This window comes from Mastigoproctus giganteus, chromosome 5 (genome assembly GCF_048544385.1).
Source record: "Mastigoproctus giganteus isolate SK-2022 chromosome 5, ASM4854438v1, whole genome shotgun sequence".
Taxonomy (NCBI): domain Eukaryota; kingdom Metazoa; phylum Arthropoda; class Arachnida; order Uropygi; family Thelyphonidae; genus Mastigoproctus; species Mastigoproctus giganteus.
In genome coordinates this window covers 184627239-184650930 of record NC_143579.1, presented here as the reverse complement: position 1 = coordinate 184650930, position 23692 = coordinate 184627239, and the positions used below count along the sequence as shown (strand labels likewise).

Genomic DNA, 23692 nt, shown 5'->3' with positions numbered 1-23692 from the left:
TGTGAGGGGTTACGACGATAGGTATTCCCCCTATGGATGTAGACTTTATGATTTTTTCCGCTTGCTTGGTGGTAGAAGCTTCGACCAAAAGGTCGCCAGAACGCAGTCTTTTTACAGTTTTAGGTGAACCTGCCAACCCTTCTAATCCTTTCTGGATAAAGAAGGGTGACATCTTCCCAATGGACTGCTCTCCGGTGGAATGGAGAATGAGGAAAAGCGGTGTCACTGATGATGGTGTATCCTCAGTCCTGGCTCTTTTTGCAGAGGTGTTTTCTGCGTCATCATTTCGATTAGGTAGGGGCCTTGTTGGGGCCCCAGAAGAAAGATTTAAATTACTCATATGAGTAAAGAGAAAATGTCTGATGCCTAAGTACCTCACCCACCACGGAGCCCTACGAGGGGACGCCCACTCGTGAACTAGCAGGTACTGCGTACACGAATGGGACGCCGAGTTCGCTTAGAGCACCATACCCACGTTGTAGACATGTAGACATGTATAGTATCTTATGTAGGACGGCACCTGAACGAAAGTTCATCTCCGTCTTTGTACACTGTGATGGTTACAGAAAGTACTGTAACAGGCCAGAAATGTGTGTAACGTTATGTTCGTGCAGTGTGTGTGTTGTTGTGTTGTTTAGTTGTTTCTGGCCGTTTTGTCACCAGGCAGGCGATCACCTGGAAAGCCTGCCCAGTGTCCGTCTACACCACGGGGAGGTAGGCCACAACTGCGCAAGAACCATGGCCAACCTCAACAGTCACGTACTGAATGTCCAAAGAGGATTTGGAGCCATTCAAAAGAACCCCGCGCCAGCAAGCCGGCAACAGCGCGCGCGCGCGCGCGCACGCACGCACACACACACACACACACACACACACACACACACACACACACACACACACACACACACACACACACACACACACACACACACACACACACACACACACTCCCAGGAGAAAGGACAGCAGAAGACGAAGAAATAAGGATGAGAATAGCATAAAGTAAAAAAAAAAAAAAAAAAAAAAAGAAAAATAAAATCTTTATCCATTTCTTGCCCACATCTGTATGCAGTGCTGCCCAAAGTGGTCCACAAAGAGAAAAGGTGTATTGTCAAACAGAAGTTGTAATGTCATTCAATCATGATCGGCAGGAACAAGTTCTAGATATAATTCTGAATTCTGTTAATCTGGAGTGGTGTCAGAAGTCTCTGGTAGATGACGGTATCACTGAGCAGAGGTTTAGTTGAAGAGAGTCTTGATAAAGGATGAGTCAGAGAAGTGCAGCATCTGTCAAAATCTTTGTGTGTTCTTGAAAGCCACAACAATTTTGTATATGACGTCATCAGGACGACGAGGCAGCGCACAGTTGTATTATGATTTATGATGCATTTTCAGTTTCATTTCTTGAATTAACATTGAGGTTGAGAGCCTTCCTGCGATTAAAAGCAGCATTGCAGAAGGTTTGAAGGGCCTGGAAATTGTTGACAGAAATGAGTATCTTCTCACCTCCGGGACACAAGTTTGGTACCATTGCCTTAAGAGCCGATCTTAGATCATCGTAAATGGAGCATTCAAAAAGTACGTGAGGAGAGTCTTCCGGTAGCCCACATCGACAGGAGACTGTATTGGAAAGTCTGAATTGGTAGAGTTTTGCGTTAAGCGAACCATGCCCAGTTAGTATGTAGGAGGTAAACAGTGAGGGTGAAAACCATTTTCTGGTGGATGATGCAAGTAGTGCAGTTACGTCGGGAACGAAGTTTTTGGTGATAGCTCCTTTTTCGGTAGAATTCCATCTATTCTGCCAGGTATTCACTAACAAATTCCAGCATCTGGTTCGCTCAGTTTTGGGATCAGTCTGAGGGTTAACAATGATTCCCTGAAATTCCACGGAAATGCCTTTGCGGATGTAAAAGCAAAGCCCTCTAAACACAACATGCAAGTCAAGTGGTATGGTGCCTGCAAGAGTCTGTAAAGCTGGAGTTGATACTGTTCGGCAAACGTGAAGTAGGCTGAGGAGAAAGCAACGTTGAATAGTGGATAACTTGGTTTGTACTGTTTTGAGTGCAGTACGTCTAAACCAAAGGCTGGCAGCGTAGGTTGTAATTGGGATTATGGCAGCATTGTAAAATAGATGTAGGGTTTTAGTGTTCAGTCCCCAGTCATGTCTGGTAATTTGGAGCAGCATTGCGGTAAAACTCTTAACTTTGACAGACAGATGTTGAATATGCTCAGTAAAGGAAAAGCGGTCGTCGATGATGACTCCTAAAAATTTGGTGCTTCGGACAAGTGGAAGTGATTTCTTGTCAAGTTTAACAACTGGTGGTCTGCGATAGTCTAATTTGTGTTTAAAAATCATGATCTTCGATTTTGTTGGGGATAATTTTAATTTGTTCTTAGAGGACCAGGACGATAGTTCAAAGAGTACTTTATTGGCATAGAGTTCTAATTCAGATCTTGAGTTTCCATTCACTAAAATGATAATGTCATCTGCATACGCAAGTTGTCGCACATTTTGAAATTCAGGAGTCCTAAGCAGCCAATCATCGAGAACTAGGTTCCAAATCAAGGGACCTAAAATAGATCCTTGGGGGCAACCACGGGAGACAGATCTGTTAATCTTCGTGCTTTTAGTGATGACGGTGACGGTGCGATCAGCAAAATAGTTTCTAACAAGTTTATAAAGCTGAAGAGAGCAGTGATTGGAACGGAGTCTGCTGAGGGCACTTTCCCACCATAAATTATCAAAAGCGCCCTCAAAATCGATAAAGATTGCCATAACGTACTTGGAAGTGGAGCAGTCAATGAGGTGGTGGAGTTCTAATAAGGCGTCTTCGCATCCAAGCCCTTGCCTAAATCCGTATTGAAGAGAGGATGTGGAGCTTGTGGCTCCCTGCAGTGTGGTTATTTTATTGGCAATTAATCTCTCTAACACTTTTCCCAGGTGAGAGAGCAAGGCTATGGGGCGGTAGGATCTCGCATTATCTAGTGGCTTACCAGGTTTATGTAAAATCTTAAGAATGGCGTGTTTCCACGGTTTGGGAAACGTCCCAGTATTTAAGCAGTTGTTGAATAATTTAAGTAGAACTTTGGGCCTTAGGTCATAAAAGTGTTTGATAAATATGTTGTCAATCAGGTCATCGCCAGGACATTTGTTTGACTGAATTTTATTCAAGATTGAAGTAAGTTCTTCTGCAGTGAATGGACTTGTTTCTTCTAAAGGAAGGTATTTTTGGTTTAAATCACGAATAGATAGATGGTGTGAAGTGTCAATAGTGAGATCATCGTTAGGCAGCAGTTGGTCCAAGATATACCCACGTTACCAATAAGTCTTTATCCCGTCCCAGGACCATAGGGAGGGAGACTTATTGGAACGCAGTTGACCCTAGCAGTATAATACCACCCGCCGATTGATCCCAGTCGAGCCGGTCCGGGACCACCCGTCTCGTCGAAGCAGGGGCCAAAGTGGTGTATTGAAGCTGGGCCCCTCAACCACCAGGATCCCCCTTTCCGCTTCCACGGGTCGCGGCGCACGGCTGCACACGCCGGATTTCAAAGATGTAACCCTGAAACCAAGGTATGGGCGTTAGATCCCAGTGATGCTAATCTGGAAACCCAGCAGCGTCACTGGGAGGTCCCCTCACCACGTACAGGTGCCCACGTTGAGGGGTTCGTTGTCGGTCACAGAATGATCGTTCATTGTCAAAATTCGCCTCACCCGACTAACAAATGAGACCTGAATTTCATCTCTTAGGTTTAAGACTCCAGAGTAGGGTATCTGTAACAAATGCTGAGACCCACTTAAATTACTCGAAGTTTATAAATGCATCCTGGCTCCGATTAGAATGTGTTCTCTGGAATGGTTTACACTAATATAGCGCCGATCTTTCGGCCGCCCTCATTACTAGGTGTCCAATTCCATCGCATTCTGCTCTGCTACAAAACTGTAACTGCCATCAAGATCAAGGGGCTGGTGGGTCCCAGTTGAAGCGTTGCTTTCATTAGAAATAAGCACTTCACAAGCAAACAGAAGCTGTCTGGCTCTATGGCTGACAGGAATTTTTACACTGGTGAGCAGAACTTAAGGACCAGCCAGGTTTTCACCTGTAGCTGCTCATAGGAGTCGCCTGGATATGGGAAAAGCATACCAAACGAACCTCGTGAGGTACAGAAATGGTGAAGGAAAAAAAAAACGGTACAGAAGGACTATATTAAAAAATGGCAACATAGCACTGGCTGCCATGATACAGATGCATTACTGCCAAAGATGAAACAAAGGGAAGAGGTGGTCCTCAGTAGGAGGTATGGCCACCCCTAATGTCGATGCAGGCTTTGCATTGCCTGTCCATACTTAGAACAACGTTGTTGATAAGTTCTTGCGGTAACATCGTCCATTCCTCTGTCAGCGCCATCTTCAGCAGTTGAAAATTTTCTGGTGGGTGTGGACGTGCTGCTAGGTATCTCCCCTGAGCGTCCCATATGTGTTCGATGGGATTTAGATCGGTCGGGGGGGGGGGACAGGCAGGCCAATCCATACGAACAATGTTCTCACTTTCCAAAAGCATATCAACAGCTGCAGTGGGATGGGGTGTGGCGTTATTATCCATAAATACGAACTCGGGGCCAATGGCACCGCGGAACAGACGCACATGGGGAAGGATTACCTCAGTACAGTAGGGTGCACCGATTACAGTACCTCCTTCCAGTATCTGGAGTTGTGTTCGTCCATCCAAGATAACGCCTCCCCAGACGAGAACACCTCGACCGCCATATCGATCCCTTTCAGTTATGTTTGTGGGGGGATACCGTGTGCCATCCTCTCGCCAGATTAGTTGACGTCCACAATCGCTGTTGGGACTGAATCTACTCTGTTAGTAAAGAGTACCTTAAGTAAAGTTTTGGTGGTTATAACCTTTAGAAATAGTGTTGGTCCATAGGTTTTGCACACGAATGTATTAAAGAGCGCGGGAAGTATTCAACACATCAATGCTAGAATAGCAATAGGTAAGAAACCATATCGTATCCACGCTCAAGACAGATCCCGGCGAATGGATACCTTATAAGTCTAATTATGTTTATACTACGAGACAGTCACATAGGCCAGAATTCTTTGCAAGATAGAGAAAACAAGAACGGTGCAGTATTTATTCACGTGGTCAACTGAAATGCATGTACCACACGTCCTTTGACAATTCTCTCTATCTCAACTGAACTTAACTCGACTGCAAAGAGGTATTAGCGTTCTGAAGAGTGGCATAATGGTTATAATCACCATCTTTACCACATCGAGTGGAAAAGGCCCGACTTAGAATTCTGTTAATGACGCATAGAGGTTATGAGTTTTTTTACACTCTGTGGCTGAGTTAGCCGGTGTCAGGCGAGGTAGCAAGGCTTCTGTCTCTTTCGTCCGAAACTTGGGTTCTTCTTCCAGCAAAACAAGCAAAGCGACCACAGGACACAAGCAATTTATGGACAAAATTCTCCTAGATGGATGAAGTTATTGAGTCAGGTAATCCTAATAAATGAATTATATATATTTATTTATTTAATATGAATGTGTGTTCCAATTAGCAGTCAATGTCTGGCTGTTTAGTTAATGGGAGGCGAAGTTAGGAAGATAATTAGGATAGTAATAGCCACTCCTGCCCACGTAGTGCACTAATAGCTCAGAGCGTGGAAGAATCATAGGAGTAGGAAAGTAAAAAGAATTTGAATGAAGAATATAAAGCTGGTGCTCAGGTAATCAGGGAGTACAAGTTCCCGTCCGTGTCAGTAACGGCCCCGGACTGGGTAGGTTTCTGAATTTGGAAGAGGTTGTCTCTGTATATCTAAGGAATATCAACGGTATCTCTTCAGGATGCCACACCGTTTCACTGTATCCGCGCAATCCGCTGAAATAGTTCACATATATTGCCATTGAAGTTTCAACAGTTTCCTGTACACATATTTATTGCACAGGAAACTGTGGCATCTACGTTAAGTTACTTTTAAGATGTCAATAAATGCTGCTAGTTAGAATTTTACAATTACTAATCGATAAAAATAAAATAAATAAAAGTAAGTTTATATTCATATTAAATAAATATAAACTTACTAGTTCAATCTTTGCATCCAGTTGCAAGATAGGCAAGTATTTTCGTACAAATTACTTATGCAAAAAATTCCTTTTAAGTATTACTTATTTGCTATAATGTGAGTCAATGTCCAATTGCCGGGAGGTTTGTATTTGATTGCAACAGGAAACAAATATTTAAAAAATAATAATAAATAAAAGGCTAAATCATAAGATACGCACATATTCCTCGAAGGTCCTGTCCACTTCCTCTATAAGCTTCTCCTGACAAGGAGGATTCAAGGCCAAGAGGTAAGAAGCAAAAGTCAGCGTAGATGCAGTGGTGTCGTATCCAGCGATGAAGAACAGAAAACACTGAGCAAGCAACTCATCGTGAGTCAGTTCTGTAAGAGGACAGTGTGGTGTCAGTCTATTTTACAACGTACAATGCAAGGAGTGGAGTGGTTTTTTTTTTATTTTTTTATCACAAATGGATAAATTCCAGTCTTACTAAAGTACATTAAATAACAACCAACTTACAGGAAAAGTTCGACAAAACTCAATTCCTGAATATCAGTAAAAAAAAAAAAAAAACTGTTTATTAGTAAAATTAGAAAAAATAAAATAAATAAACAAATAAAACAGCCCGAGACATGCTGTGCCACCTTCGACAGGCTCGTAATAAGGGCTGTAGCGCCGGTGAATCATTAAAAGTGTGCCATGGGAAAAGTACGCAACATCAGCAACACAAGAACATTGGTTCAGACAGAAATTCGGTTGCCGAAGTCTAAATATACCCGAACTGTCTCGACTTAAACAAAACACATTGGGTTCGAATTGTCATAATCGTGCATAATTTCTCAGTTATTACTTAGAATCAAAGAAGGACAAGGTTTGCTCAATATTTACGTGCCGAATTTTAATTGAAATTAATAGAAAATACTCGTGCCTTTCAACACGAAATACTGACAATACACGGTCTATCAGATCACAGAATCGAATCATGAAAGAGGCCTCCGTAGCCAAGTGGTCAGGAGCGGGAGTGCTGTAGCCCACGCTCTTCAAGTAGGTGGGGGTTCAAGCTCTGACTGCTAAATAAGGTCAATCTGCCAACCCGCACTGGACCAGCGTGGCAGATTATGGTCCATTTCCCCTAACGTGAATTATTGAGGAAGGTTCCATCCTGCAGTGGTTTGATAATGGCTGCATATTTATTTATAACTTACAGACTGAGAAATGCTTTCTGACTTAGGGCTCGGAAATAAGATTATACGTAAATTTTTAAGACATAAAAAACCAATCCGCAAAATCAATAGATCAAAACAAATTATGTCAGCTGAATTTAAAATCTCTAATTGTGTTATCAGATCCTATTTTTAACGACATTAATGTGAAACGAAGAAACCAAATGTTGCGCTTTACTTGACAAGACGCGGCCGTCTTATAAGATTTAAGAACATTCAATATTTTTCTTATGTGTTTTTTTAAAAGATGTTTGTATTCTGTTGCAGAAATGTATTCTCTTTAGAAAACTGGGATGACCATATTCTACCTTTGTAGTGCGGTTTATAACGAAACATCTTAACGTTGTCAGTTCCATTTTCGGCGTTCTCGACGTCTTCAGTTTGTGTCTCCTTAGCTGCGTCCATCATCATCTGCAGGAAGTCATTTCTAGGCTGAAAAACAATTTTAGAACAAATTTATTAATTATACTGATTTCTGCACTAAAAAAAGCAAACTAGATTTATATAAGTATCAAACATCTCATTCAGTTAAAATTCAATCGAATTTCCTCAGTAATGTACCATAAATAAGCTTATAAATTAAATGCAGCCATTTATAGGCTTATACTATAAATGACAACATTTTATTCAGCAGTTCCAATTCTTCAGCAATTGAATTCTTGATTCATAACTATTTTAAAGATCTCCGTTCACAATGCATTTCTCTTTGAAAATTTGCACGCATCTCCATTGAGCATTTTTCCAGTCCTTAAATAACCCTTTCAATAGCAACACATCAGGATTCAATGAACACGCACTTAAGTTTTGCATATTTTAACTGGAGTTTATTAAAATTGGTCAAGTTACTTTAGAATTATTATTAAGTGAGTATTATCGCAACAGAATCTTAGGCCGTATTGCACTGGTATAAACAGATTCTTAAGATGATGCAATAGGCATGGCAAGTGTAGAATGCATAAAACTTAACTCAGGACACGAAACAACATAACTGGTCAATTTAGCTCTTCATTACTCAAATAAGACCACTAAATACAATGCATGTGTGAACGTATTTCGTCGCTCAAAATTTGTTCTAGGGGACCATCTGTAGAGTGCACGTATTTACTGCACAACTTAGATTTGAAGTTAAAACCACGAGCCATGATGCAAACGAAACGAAAAACAATTGTGCTTGGATCTATCATAAAGTATACAGTGGATCTTGATAAAACTCTAATGGAGGCTAAGAGTCGAAAAAATTTTCTCGGGACTTTCTCAGTCCAGTCCGACCGTGCAAGAAGCTGCCGTTTAATTGTATTCACTGGAGAAAACAGGCAGGACAACCTTCGCCATGAAAGAAGTGGAATTTAAGGTAAAATTCCAATCAGTGGGAAAGCCTTCCAGTGGCATAAATGATTTTCTGAACGAAATTAAAGCCTTCGCAATGAAGCAAAGCTAATGGCACTTTAAATAAAAACTTTAAACCAGGACGTATTGATTTTGGAGTGGTAGCTGACTGTATTTTTTTGGGCAGGCTTTTGTGAGCTCAATAAATGGCGTGCAAAGGGAGTAATTGACCCGCTCTTGGAGTAGTCATTTCAGTTTGTGTCCCATTGGTACTCTTCGCAGAAACTTTCTGGGCATATGAGGGGTTGCCGCTATTTATTGGTTAGATGCGTTTTATACGACATGATAAGAGATGTTCAGCTCTGTTTTCAGTTTTTGAATTTTTTTTTCCTTTTTGCAGCGCTGGCACACTCAAGAGTATGAAAGGTGCACTCCTTGGAAATTTGTACAGATCAGCTTGGAAGCTGAACTTTCCTTGCTGTCGTGGTCTTTGGCACCACCTACAGCACAGGCAGGGGAGCCTCGACTGGCTGTTTGCGAGTGGTCGTTCTTTTGGCATGAAAAACACCTGTGGCTTTGGGACGTACAGACAGTCTTACTGGGCAGTTTAAGTCTTCAAGCATTCGCTCAATATTCCGATCCCTTCCATTGATGTAGCATCACCCAAAGAGTATCGTTTCTATTGAAATGTCCTAATAATAGATTTGGTTTGGTTTATTTTGGATTTTATTGGCACATTAGCAAGTATGGCTATAATGCACCAAAACCATTTCATATATAAAAAAATTCGTAGTATGTAATAGAAAAGTGGACGGCGATTGGCTAATGAAAAAACAGGTACCGCCAGTTTAGACGGAGCAAATCTCTACACGGAGCAAATCAAAAAGAGCTAAAGAGAAAGCTGGCAGAGATTCGTCCAAACAACAGGAAACACCGATCCCTGGGGAGTGGTGTTCAAAATCATAACTAGCAAGCTCCCCAGAGGAGAAGTGATGGTCGCAACAAAAACGCCACAAGGCTTATTGACCACAACGTGGAGAAACTGAGTTGCAAATATTCTTGCAGCAATATTCGTGGAACCGCCAACAGAACTGACAGTGGAGCAGGAGGAGATATGCCACGTAAATGAAAGTTACATAAACACCCGCAAAGAACCGCCGTTTACTCTCGAGGATCTCCAAGAAGTGTCGGGCAGAACAAAAAACGCCCAGGTTTAGATCTATTTGAACCAGAGATGATTAAAAAGACTGCTGAATGCGTCCCCTACAACTATACAATAGCTGCCTGGAGCAAGGTCACTTTCCAACAGAATGGAAAAAAGCCATCTTAAAATTGATACCAAAAAGCCCTACAAAACTGCGGGAGCTACCTACATCCTACAGACCCACTGCCTTGCTATCGACGGTGAGCAAAATCCTGGAAAGACTATCACAAAAGAGAATCGAACAGCACTATATGGAAGCAAACCTTAGCAACTCAAAACAATATGGGTTCAAATCTGGAACCTCTACTATTGATGTGATCCGAGATCTCCTTAACAGAGCTGCACAATGTACCAGCAAGTACTTCCTGGTGATCGGGGTGGGCTTCGCTGGGGCGTTCGACCCCCTTTGGTGGCCGAGCGTCCTGGCGAGGCTTCGTGCTGCAGCCCTTTCAAAAAATCTATTTGACAGTGTAAAGTCCTATCTCACTGACAGGGAAGTGCAGATCCTTGCGGCCTTTTTCAGCCTATCGCGTGCAGTTCGCAGAAGCTGCCCCCAGGGTACTGTCCTGGGGCCGCTCCTGTGGAACTTTGTCCTCTATGGCTTTCTCTGCAAGGACCTGGGGGAGGTTGGGGCCCAGGCCTGTGCCGATGATTTCCTTCTAATCACAGCGGCTGATTCAAGTACCAACCTTAAATAACCTAAAACTAGCACCGGAAAAGACCAACTCGGTCCTCCTGAAAGGGAAACTAAACTTAAACAGGCCACCAGAAATCAAAGTAAAAGGAATAACAGTAAAATTATCAAACGAGATAAAATACTTAGGAATTATCATTGACAGCAATCTCTCATTTAAACCGCACTTAAAATACCGCAGGAAGAAGATACGCATATTACCAGCACTTAAAGAAAGAATCACGCGTAAGGACTGGGGTTAAATAAAAAGACCCTCTTCATCCCGGTAATTATGTAAGGATCGCCAGTATGGATGACGAAAACCAGCACAGTAACAAAGACGAAAATTCTTGAAACAATTGAGAGGAACATACTACTTACAATCACTAGAGCGAGTAGCACAGTTAGTACGGCGAGGCTCCAGGTCATTGCAGGTGCACTACGCCTTGACCTGGAAGTTGCTCGCGCGGGACTAATGTATAATCACAAAAAAGCGATCCCAATTACAACCTCTGGCATAACCCTCGACGTGACAAGTGGCTGGAAGAAGGAACAAAAAAGGATAGATGAATTCCTAACAGAAATATGGCAAAAAAGGTGGAATGAAACCACCAAAGGAGCAATAACCCATAAATTTCTTCCATAGTGACAAAAATGCACCCGAAAGCCCCACCGTGGTTCTTCCCGGGCCTTAACACTACGTATCTACTAACGGGCCATGGCCCGTTTAAGGAAAAACTATACATGCTAGGCATAACAGAAGATAGAAATTGTACTTGGGGAGAACCCGAATCATGGACTCATATCATGCATGAATGTGAAAATTATGACGACATAAGAGCGAGCCTCATTACAAATATCCAGTACAATCCAATTAACTAAGAATCCCGACTCCTGAATACACAAGAAGAGTTTGTAGGTTTACCAACTTTGCAACTCAACTATTTACAAGAAGGAAAACAATTATTGCACTACAACCTATCCAGCAGGAAGACTACATCACTCAATAAAACAGCCTAAACTTAGAAGGAATGGATGAACCAGAACAAGGAAATTCAAACAAACCAGAATCAAAGAAGAAAATTCAACAGTACAGAAAAAATGCACCATTAGTGCCTAAAAGACTAATCAAAGTTGCTCACAGGAAAATGAGAAAACAACTATCTTGAGGAAAACTACCTCAGACAAGAAATTCTCCTCACAGTGACAATTCCCGAAAGAGACCAACACTGAAACGTCCCAGAGCTAGAGTAAAGCGCAATCTGGCTCTCAGATCCTGCACCTGCAGGATCTCTTTAAACCCCATTTCCTCGCAGGGGGGAGAAACTCTTCCCCCCCGCCACCCTTCTTTTCCTCTGGTGGTGGGGCATGGGCATGCTCCACTGAAAACGAGGGGTCATCTTCTCTATCGACCATTTGCTTCATCACCCAGCATTCTAAATTTATGCCCGACCTTTTAGGAATTACAGATTTTCAGTGTAAACTCCAAACGATGTTTAAAAGAACCTTAACTAACTAAACTACGCTCGCGACTTCTCCATTTTATTTTATTTTATATATATATATTTTATTATTATTATTTATTTTTTAGGTCCTGGCCACTGAAATCTCAGGAAAGTAAGTGGCAGGGCCTGCCAGAGTAAAATAACCTCACTGGCTACACCCGGCCAGCCTCCCCGTGGCAGGGTGTGGAAACGTCAGGTCTCACTAGGAGCCTGAAGGCTAATAGGCCGGATGAACAAAGGGCACAACACACCACATAGCACATGAACCATACATTTTTTAAAAAAAAAAATCTCAGGCTTGTCCGAAACATAGAAAATACGCGGAGATGGGGGGAACCCCAGGAGCTGTTAGACCCTCAACACACCTTACCTTACCTAATGAAACCGTCATTAAGTAATCGCCGTCCGCATTCGTTATTGGCCAATCTTGGCAAAAGTTTTGAAAGATTTGTTATTTTTAAGACTGAACTAAGTCATGGATAAAATTGGTCTGACCCTGCCCTATCCGTATGGTTTCAAGGAAGGGCATTCTACGGAGGGTGCCATTAATGATCTCATGAATTTCACCAACCAGGCAGAGGATAAGTAAGTGTTAAGCCATCTTTATAGATTTTACTGGCGCTTTTGACATGGTGTGGCATGAGTATTCTGTCTGCATTAAGGGGTATGCAATGTCCAGACTTATTGTATAGGACAATACAGAGTTATTTGTATTGTAGGAAAATGATACTTAAAGCTAAGCATCTACAGTTTAATAGGAATCTTTCGAGAGGGTGTCCTCAAGGGTCTGTATTGGGTCCACTTTTTTTTTTAACTTAGTACTTAAGTTATGGCTAGAACAATCAATTGAAAATCTGCATAAGATTGCTTATGCAGATGATTTGGTTTTAAATCCAGGTCTGTGCTTGAAATAAGAGTGGCCTAGGTGTTAGAAAGTCTAGTGTTATGGACTGATCTGCATAAGCTATGGATATCTACAACTAAAACTGTTATGATGCTGCTTAAGGGGAAACTAATAATAATGAAATCGTCAAGGCCTGCCTGACTGATGTCGTTTCATGAAGCAGACAACACTTTTGATCGATTAGGTAGAGGCCTTTTTGGTCCCCAGAAGAAACAGAAGGGTTTAAATTACTCATCAGAAAAATAAAATTTTCTGATGCCCTAAGTATCCACCATGCAACCCTACGAGGGAACGTCCACTCGAACTAGCTGATACTGAGTGTGAATGCGACGCCAAGTTAGTTATTACAGCATCATACCCACATTTCCAATAAGTTTTGTCTCTGTCCCAGGACCAGAGGGAAGGAGACCTATTGGAATGCAGTTGAGCCTAACAATAAGAACCCGTGAAGCAGGGGCAAGACTCGCGCATTACGATTGGGCGTCTCACCCACCAGGGTCTCCCTCCCTTTCCGAGTTTACAATGGTCCCGGTGCAAGGCTGCACAACCCGGATCCCAATAATATAACCCTGGATCCTAGATATAAGCATTGAATCCCAGTGAAGTCAATCAGGAAGCTCAACAGCATCACTGGGGGTCCCCTGACCACGTACAGGTGCCATTTAGAGGGATTTTGTGTATCATTTTGTTCATTACAGTAACATTTTAATGAAAACGCATTTATTATTTATAACCGTGAGGAAGTCTGTACATTAACAAATCGATTACTAAAAGCCACTGAACTGTGAAAAAATACCCAATGTAGGATTTACCTTGGTTTGTTGCTTTCTGTTGTCAACTACTTCCCGAACTATGTCCTGGAAGAAATCCGTTTCTTTCTTCGACAAGAAGCTCAGACGAAATAATCTTCCAATCATTGGAAACAAAACTAAGTAAAAACAAAGAAATTTCATTATAACTATGTAATGATAGTCAATTTAATTTGGTAAAAACGTAAAAAAACTTTAAATTTTTACTTCTACTTTAAATATACTTCGCTTAAAGGGAAAAAATAAGGAGACTTTTCCCTTAATGTAAAGTGACCAGATCTTAGGTATTCCAACGTGGGAGATCTAGTGGGATATTTGTTTTTGTGTTTTTCTACAGAAAGGCTGAAATTCCGTATATGGTACCCCTCGTAACCCTCATGGTACGCTACGTAACGAACAGAGGGTTGCGTGAAGGACGAGAAATGGGAACAATAATAATTGTAATTAGAACGAAAAAAAAAAAAAAAAAAAAAAAACACTTATTGGAGGGGTCATGTTTTTAATCAATTTCAATTTGTTTATTGAAAAAAAGGTTATGTTTTTCTGTGAAATAATTCTAATAATAAAATTACATACATGTAGGTTAGTGCAAAAGCATCATTTTAACGTAGCCCTCTACCAAAGTAGTTAAATTAATTAATTAAATTGCCATAGTTTTGGTTATATCTCATATTGTGAATGCCTTCACAACGAGTTGCCATGGTATTGTACTACATCGAATAAATAACACTTCACCAGTGGAGAAGACTATTGTTATTTATTCTCAGCGGATACCACCACCATCCAGATGGCACCGTTTCAAAGCTTGTTGTCTTCTCTTCAGTGTGTGGGCATTCACAATATGAGATATAACCAAAACGAAGCCAATTTAATTAATTAATTTAACTACTTTGCTAGATGGCTACGTTAAAATGATGCCCTTGAACTAACCTACATGTTAGTCATTCTACCTCGTAGCATGAGACCTTTGCACTTAAATATTTTATATTTTATAAAAATACATACTTATTTTAACAATAAAAACAAGAGAAATTAAATAATATAATTAAATATATTTTTTCACCGAGTGAATGTTTCTTAACAATTTTTCATTATTTGCTATTTCTTCGTAAAATTCTTCACAAGAATTAGCAAAATTGCACTTAATTTGTAGTATTGCTAATACTCGGTTATCAATATTGTAATGGAGCAACGTCAAGCCTGAGTTGTCTAACTGTGGGTACCTATTGCCAGTTGAAAGAATAGAAAAAAATTGCCATTGCAGATAGACAAAATTTGTATCCCAAGGAACGTGAAAATCTCTGACTCTAACTAGACAAGCAAGAAAAAACTTCCCCGAAAACTATCATAGCACCCGGGTTAAAGGGCAGTACATTCGCAGCATATGTCGAACATGGGATACAGAGAACCCGAGAGAATGTAATCAGGGCTACATCTAGAATTGCATCAATTAATCTACAATGAAAGAATGCAATAGGTCAGGCCCGCTTGGCCAGCCGCGATACCCAAAAGATTCTACAACCGGGGTAACAGAACGGAAGTCGTGGGAGGTTGGCAAGAAGGGAGGTCAGCGTGAGAAAGTAGGTGGGCGGATTTTATTTATCAATGTCTCCAACACCATAGTGCCCAAATAAGCGAACCAGAGAAAAAGGAACCTTTGGGAAGCATGAGTCATCCCTGGACCGTCTTGGGCAGGAAACTTGTGACTTCCAATGGCCAATGAGAGAGTTTTACTCTAGAAGACAAAGGAGAGCACAGAATATAAAATGGCCCAAAATGAGACCAAAGGGGTGTCTCCGTCGCCACCGCCGAAGACACTGTTAGTTCTGGTCAACATTTCTCCTATGTTCCTCGGAATATCTTCACCACCATCAACATAGCCGTTGCCGGTTCGCCGTCGTCTAGCGAATCCCTGCGGTCATCGATGCTGGTCGCCATCGGCTTCTCGCCTAAGCCTCTTCAGTAGCTAGCCGCACCATCCGGTCTGGCTGAAGAGGTAGAATTGTGATGGTCAGAGAAGACCACAGTCCAGTCCACTATAGAAGGAAGCCTCGTAACAGACTCCAGGACAAATCAACTTAACCTGGTAAGCAAACCATTCTTATGTATAAATGAACATGTGTGAAACAGCCAAATATACTTTAAACTCAATGCTTCCTTTCTCGTTTTCTTTTATATGTGGAAATTAGAATTAATTCAATAATGTGTTTAATAGTTTACATTGTAGTATTGATTAGAGCAGTGCTTCTCAAACTTTTGTGGATCATCGCCCCCTAAAAAAAAAAAGCCCTCGCCAGGGCTTTGTTTAGGTGAAGCTAAATAACTGAAATTAATATTTGTCTGTTTGCCTCCAAAAACATAAATGCAACCCTTCATGTATGTGTGTGAATTATAAAGAAAACTATTTACGGCACTTTATTCCTTCTTCATAAAAAATTACAACTACATAAATAAAGTCAGTTATAGTCACTTAAATTAATCAAATTTTGGCTTCAGTTCAACTTCATTTTGTAACTCAATCAATTCTTCTACAAAACGTTCACCATCGTCATTATTTAAAAAAGGATTTATAACCCAATCTGGAATTTTCAAATTAAGGAGATCTTCGAACCTTTCCTGCATATCTCTGTGCAACGTTTCTAGATGATTACAAAAAGTTAGAGTTTCATCAGCTATTTTTTCTTTATTTCCAACAGATTTGGAAATTGATACAATTCACTTCGTCCTACGTTGCGCATAAAAAGCTTTAATTTTGAAATAAATGCTGAAATTCGAGTTTCCGCCTTAATAAGAGTTACATCTTGTCCTTGTAAATGTAAGTTCATTGGGTTGAATCTAGTAAATAAATCTGCAAGATAAGCAATATCAGTTTTCATTTTCTTGAGGTCATTACTAAGGTCGTTGTTCCTATCTTCAAAAAACTCGACAACAGTATCAAAGAGTTCATAAAATCTGTTGCCTTTTGACAGCCACCGAACCTCGGAATGAAGTAGCAACAGTTCAAAATCTTCACTGTTTTGATCACAAAGCTTTCGAAATATACGATTAATCAAAGAATGTGCTTTAATTTTGTTTATAGCAGTAATAACAGTTTGTAGAGAATTGTGCAGTTGATCACTAAGTTTTTTCGCAACTAAATGACGGTGAATAACCACAATGAACAGTAATAATATTTGGCACAGCATTTTTTAAATAAGCCATAAAACCCTTGTAACGGCCAATCTCTGATGGTGCTCCATCGGCCCCCTGTCATGCCTATCGCTCCCCCCCTATCGTCCCCTTTCATGCCCAACGCCCCATGGATAATTCAAACGTCCCCCAGGGGGTGATATCGCCCACTTTGAGAAGCACTGGTTTAGAGGATGTCAGAAGTAAGGAACAGGATTTGTTTGGAAGGATGAAGTGTACAATCGCCTGAAGTCGCGAGACCAATGAATTTTGTTGTTACTTGGTTTTTAGGAGCATTAGCAACTAAGGCCATATTGCTCCGGGAATATGTGGTGGTCATTCCCTGACCTTTCCGCATCCTCCGTATTTGGTGGTGACGGGCTCGAACCCGGTCTGATTAAGAAGCGTGTGCTACGCTCTGCTGCTCCTGCCTACCTGGCTACGGAGGCGCCCAATGAATTTTGTAGCTTTAACTATGTCTTACTATTAGCATATCGTTGCACTTAGAATTGATCCAGACTTTACTCATTGTCTATTACTGTGTGAAAGCAGATTATGTACATGACCTTGTTGTTTATAATAAATGTCGTTAAGTGTTATTTGCATACCGCATTCACTCTGTCAACATCTTAAACCACACCAGGGTATACAAACTAAGAAAATGGATTTTGCGAGATGGAAAGATGCTAAGCGATATTTCCATTAAAAACACAACGTGATCTATTGCCCCTAATCCGGGGCCCTAAAATCCCTGACTTCCGAGGGGTCAGATTATTGTCCTGATTGCCTAAATTGAAGCAGGATAGACGTCACGGGCGTACCCCCAAGACAAGGAGGGGTTAAAATTGGTCCCTGCAAGCCATGAAAATGATTTGCATTATGCCATTAAGTATGGAGGCTACCCGTCCAATCCGGGCCAGTTTGCAATGCGTAGCAAAAGACTGAAATCCGGGACTTTCCGGAACAATCCTGGACGTCTAGTCACTTTGCCTTAATGACACTAAGACAAAGGCAATCCAAATAACCAAATTGATATCAAAATTATTATTCCCGAACCTAAACGCGAGTCAGCTCTAAGAACTCAATCGATTTTTCGTTGCATTTGAAGTTTTCAGATACCAGCAAAGTAAGGTGAGACGCAAGTCGTCTCTTTTCAGGTTGACCATTGTAATTTTGTCCTGCGCATTAATAACTCTGCCCTCGTGGGCAGCACAGTTAGTAGAATCGCCGCCCTTTGCACACCGGGTGGGAAAGACCAGAGTTCGAATCCCGTCGATGAAGTGAGGAATTTTTATGGGCCTTTTTCACAACGCGGCTGAGTTAGTCGGTCTCAGACGAAGGTGCATGATTTTTTCTCCCGAAAACTCGGGTTTTTCTTCCAGTAAAAGAAAATCGATCACAGAACACACCAAACTTACAGGCAGTATATATATGGCGCAATATGGGTTCAATCCCTAATGCTCCTGAAACCTTATTACGATAGCAACATTAATAACCGTACTGGTTTTCGTCCATTAAAATTCAAATCAAACGAAATCAAACCGCTGTAATTACCATACATGAGAGATAAAAAATTGTTGGTCGCTTTAAATTACAGTTTTAAAGCGACCAACAATTATACCTTTTTCCAGTCTTATTTTAATTTTAATTTAAGTAATAATAAATAATAAAAAATGGAAATTAAAATTATTTTGCTGCTACCGTGTGGAAATTTTGTTTGGTTATTGGCAGCTGCCATTAATGTACATATTCTGTCCAATCATCGAGTTTTCCTTTGTAACCTTTACTTCATCTGTCTCGCTGTAGATTTTTCTCATGAGAAATCATTCAAAATATTCTGACAGAACTTCAGGAATAATTTCACTAATCTTTATCGGGATTCAAACACGAGTTTCGTCAATGAGCCACTATGCTAATATTGATGAATCCTTACCCTCTGAAGACAAGTAGCTTTTCTGAATCTTAAAGGGGGATATATGATATAAAAACATGATGTGACATATATACACACACTTACATCCAATAAAGAAGGATACGGAGACATCCCTACTGAACAATTTCCTAGCATTTGTTACCATGGGGTTGTTAGGATCATTGTGGGAGTCGATCTTAATACCAAAGGCACTGCTGCTTATAACGTCCATAGTAAACGCTCCGAATAACCTAAAGAAGGAGGAGTAATAATAATAAAAATTAGTTCAGACAGTTTGCACAGATCTATCACAATTTAGTTCTAAAATATAATTAGAACTGTGCACTTAAATAACCCTGATTGGCATATTTCTTACAGCTAAGATGGTGTATGGTAAGATGGTGGTGTCATTTCGACAGATTTCATTCTTGACCATGAACTGCGGCATTCTGTTTCCCATACTACAAGCAGTAAATCCACCAATCATTGTGTTTTTTTTTGTTTTTACCGGGATAGCAATGCGGCGCTAGGCATAATGTTTAATCAGAAAAAAATAATAATAAATAAATAAAATAATAAAAGAAGAAAATCCCAAGTAGATGTGTGACCTTGTTAGGCTCACCGCGTGCTAACCTTCATAGATTACTTCAGATCTAAAACAGGTTTTCATTTGAAAATATAAAAATAAAGATTCCTGTTACGCGATTTAGATTTTTTCTTTATAGGCTCTGAAAATAAGTTATATGTTAATGATTCACTTACTTCTTACAGTCAACTGACTTCTTTTCCTTTGCCGCTTTCATGAAATTCTGTATTAAGGTGTCACTACAGTCGCAAATAACCATTGCCATCTAAATGAAGGGAAAAAAAAATTAAACTAAATCACTTATCAGTTTCTATATCTAAATCAATTTCAATATTGAAGCTCCAATATTAATTCACCACGAATCTATTATTCAAAAAGAGCTCAATCTGAAAATATATATTTAAGGAATGGCATTACCCTCTTCATCTTTCCTGTTGTGAACGCTGGGGTCATGATAGTTCGTATTCTCTTCCATTGCTCACCTTCTTGCAAAGAAAGCATCTTATTTATAGTTTTATCCCCAAACGAAACAACCTGAAATCAAATTACAGTATAGAAATTATGAAAATTAGAAGTACTTTACAGCTGATAACTTATTCAGAAAGATACTTCTTATTGATTTAAAAAAACATACACTGGTGTGAAAAACGTAACGACCAACACTATTTCTAAAGGTTACAACCACAAAATTTTTACTTAGGGTACTCTTTACTAACGAGAGTAGATTCAGTCTCAAGAGCGATTCTGGACGTCAGGTAATCTGATGAGAGGTTGGCACACGGTATCACCCCGCAAACATCACTGAGAGGGATCAATATGGTGGTCGAGGTGTTCTCCTCTGGGAGGCGTTATCTTGGATGGACGTACACAACTCCAGATACTGGAAGGTGGTTCTGTAACCGGTGCACGCTACTGTACTGAGGTAATCCTTCCCCATGTGCGTCTGTTCCGAAGTGCTATTAGCCCCGAGTTCGTGTTTATGGATGATAACGCCGCACCACATCCCACTGCAGCTGTTGATATGCTTTTGGAAAGTGACGACATTGTTCGTATGGATTGGCCTGCCCGTTTCTGTCGATCTAAATCCCATCGAGCACATCGTCCACACCCACTAGAAAATGTTCACCAGCTGAAGATGGCGCTGACAGAGGAATGGACGATGTTACCGCAAGAACCTATCAACAACATTGTTCTAAGTATGGTTAGGCGGTGCAAAGCCTGCATCGACATTAGGGGTGGTCATATATTCTACTGAGGACCATCTCTTCCCTTTTTTCCATCTTTGGCAGTGATGCATTGTATCTTGGCAGCCAGTGATATGTTGCCATTTTTGAATAAAGTCCTTCTGTACCGTTTTGTTTCCGTTGTTGTTTCGTTCATCATTTCTGTACCTCACAAGGCTCCTTTGGTATGTTTTTCTATACCCAAGCCACTCTCATGAGAAGCTACAGGTGAAAACCTGACTGGTCCTTAAAATTTGCACACCAGCGTAATATGTTATATTACGGTAACATTCTTGAGAAACTGAAAAAAAAAAAAAAATATATATTTATAAAGAGTGGTGCTAAGCAACTGAAAACTAATGGTAATCATTAAATTAACAATTGGTTTTCTTAGAAATGTTACAGCAGTAAGCTACTTTATAGTTCACGTAGAATAACAAAATATGGCAACCCTGCAATCACGTGTTCATTAAATTAGTGTTATTTAAAATTTACTGTAATTTTAAATGAAATGTTTGGTCAAGAAAGTTACTTTATATTCGAGTGAAATTCGCTATCACCGGTTGAAATTTTCTTTATTCAACTTTGGGATATTTGCCGATGGCCAAAAATAAAATGAAAGGCTGCTCATTAAGGTAATTCCCGCCTGTAGTGACCCGACTTTATTAATAAATTTTTGTGCTACTCATAATTGGATGCCTCTTCTACTGCTCACTTTCAAGTGATTATTTTTTCGAATATGAATTATTGGAAGAACATCAATCTGCTTCGAGATGGTACTGCCTTCTTCAAGCTAGAGTCCAGCTTATATACCTGAGCCAGTGGCTCAACAATGCTAAAATCTAAAACTGAAAATATATATCAACCACTTAGCCCCTTTTAGTTGAAAAAATGGGAGGCCGGTTTCTACTATCTAAAATTTTTGACAACAAACAGCTTTTATATACTTCTATATTGTCCAAGCCTTTTAATAACACTATATAAATTATTGTGTATGCCGAAATTGAAGCTGCTTTTGACAGCCTAGACATCACAGCCCTTCTCAGTTTTTTGCAATCCTTCTTCTGGATTAATGGCGACCACTAGCTTTCCTCACCGCTTTATTGAGTAATAGAATTGTCCACCTTGCAATGAAGAAAACCCACTTTAGAAGGAAAATCAATGCAGGAGTCCCACAAGGTGGCGTTCTGTCTGGCCTCATTTTCTCAGCCATTCTAATTCCTTTAATCCGCCCCCGTGATGATGTTTTAATATAAGCCAATGATATAAAGTTCCTGACCTTAATCCCATCTGCAAACCCAAAGGCAATTACGCCTTCAATCACAGGGAATTGATCGCTCTTTCAACTTAACTTGAAGACGTTTGGGTTAAACCTTAACTCTTAAAAATCTGCAATAATTAATTATTCATTGAAACAGAAACCACAGTAATTCAACCATCAGTTTCTGACACTCTCATCCCAGCGGTTACCTGCCATAAGGACCTTGGTGTCTATTTTGATTTGATGCGCACACAGAATACCTCTGGAAGCGATTTATCACTCTACACTGGAGAGGGAAGCACCACTTACTTCATTGCAACGATGCTGCAACCACTACTAGAAAACTTCAAACCACTGTTTATTGGGTTATTTTATACGCTGGTGAAATTTGGGCATCTGTGTTGCCCTCACTTCAAAAACCGGTGTTCGTTGTGAATACTGGACCCAGAAATGGGCCATAAATAAGCATCCCCGACCCCTTTAATTGAGAACTGGTATGGCTGAGCAGCTAAATACACCCAGGCTCCCAAATTAATTGACAGCAGGCGTTTAATTACTACAGTAAAAATGTACACAGGCATGATAAACGCCCCAAACATCTGGGATTTCTGTCAGTGGCACAATACCCCGCTTGTCCTTGAGGTCGGATCCCTCGTTTCCTGCCTGTCCAGACACTCCCCAAAATTCAGGCGCTGCTCCGTCTTGGAATTAACCTGCAGATAATGGCCACCGAGTACAAATACCGTCGCATTCTCATCGAGTGGATCGCATCTGTTGAACTTCAATTAAATTCTTCCAAATTGTGTTACGATGTTCATTTCTGTTTCTCTTTATATTTCCTATTTATTATAATTCCATTTTTACATGTTTTAATTTTGTGTAACTTATAATTTGCCATGTAACTATTCATTTTCCCAATATATTCATTCCTTATTGTAAAACTTTTCCAAATGTAAAACTCTTGGCTATGTCGCCGTGATGAGAATTATTGTTTTTAGTACTTGTACCGTACTTAGCAGCAATAAAGACATTTTATTTAAATTTAAAATACTCTATTTACAAAAAAATGCCATCGTACATCGTATAAATAAAACCTCTCATTGTAAATGGATTGTAAAAATTCCCCAATATTCTGACAAGAAGATTTACCGTTACCAATGTCTTTCCACTGTTTCTATAATGCAAATATGGGGATAATCTTTCTTCATAAGAGACTTTAGGGCAGAACTGTACATTCTGATGCACTAAGAAATGGTCAATCTTAGTTGCGAAAGCTACCTGTATTTTCTAGAAATCTCTTATAATTCAGTTTTAATCTAGTAAGGCAGAATCGATGAACAGATGAGAAAAATCACCTATCCTGATAGACATTTGTTCAGCAGTGGGTCATTCGGTTTTTTTTGGACTACATAGGCTGGACAATCCCAAGGTCGGGCTTATAATTGGTGTTAGAATTCCTATCATATCAAGGATTATGAAGTTAGATATTTTGTGAACACTGACATAATGTCTGTCGAACTTAATTTATTCAGCTCTTTCGTTCAGTGATTTTTTTTGTCGACAGAATTTAAGTAAGCCAGTGTACTTTTAATTTTTTAATTGTTTGCTATTGCTGTGATTTGTGAATATTTTTAAACTAGCCCTACTAGTTAAATCTGTGTTTCCAGCACTGTGCACTTTTTTGGTTTTTGCGTTTAGCAGTAAAGGAATATATGCTATACTGCCAAAATATCCTGGCACACCGGGGATTTTAGAAAAATAAATTGCACCTACCATCCATGCATTAGAAATAGGTGTAAAAGCAACTGTGTTCACAATAAATGTATGC

General features: G+C 40.1%; 1 protein-coding gene across 1 annotated transcript in view; it reads right to left on the bottom strand.

Annotated features, from left to right (window-relative positions):
* The window catches only part of LOC150085917 (cytochrome P450 3A8-like), a 71673-nt gene that overhangs the window by 15470 nt on the left and 32511 nt on the right, over window positions 1–23692 (bottom strand). The window contains exons 5-10 of the mRNA XM_090374298.1: window positions 19798–19914; window positions 19557–19645; window positions 18900–19045; window positions 13718–13833; window positions 7602–7725; window positions 6293–6453 (exon numbers count right to left, since the gene is read on the bottom strand). Of these exons, the coding sequence (XP_090230424.1) occupies window positions 6293–6453; window positions 7602–7725; window positions 13718–13833; window positions 18900–19045; window positions 19557–19645; window positions 19798–19914 (753 nt within the window). The remainder of the gene's footprint in view (window positions 1–6292; window positions 6454–7601; window positions 7726–13717; window positions 13834–18899; window positions 19046–19556; window positions 19646–19797; window positions 19915–23692) is intronic.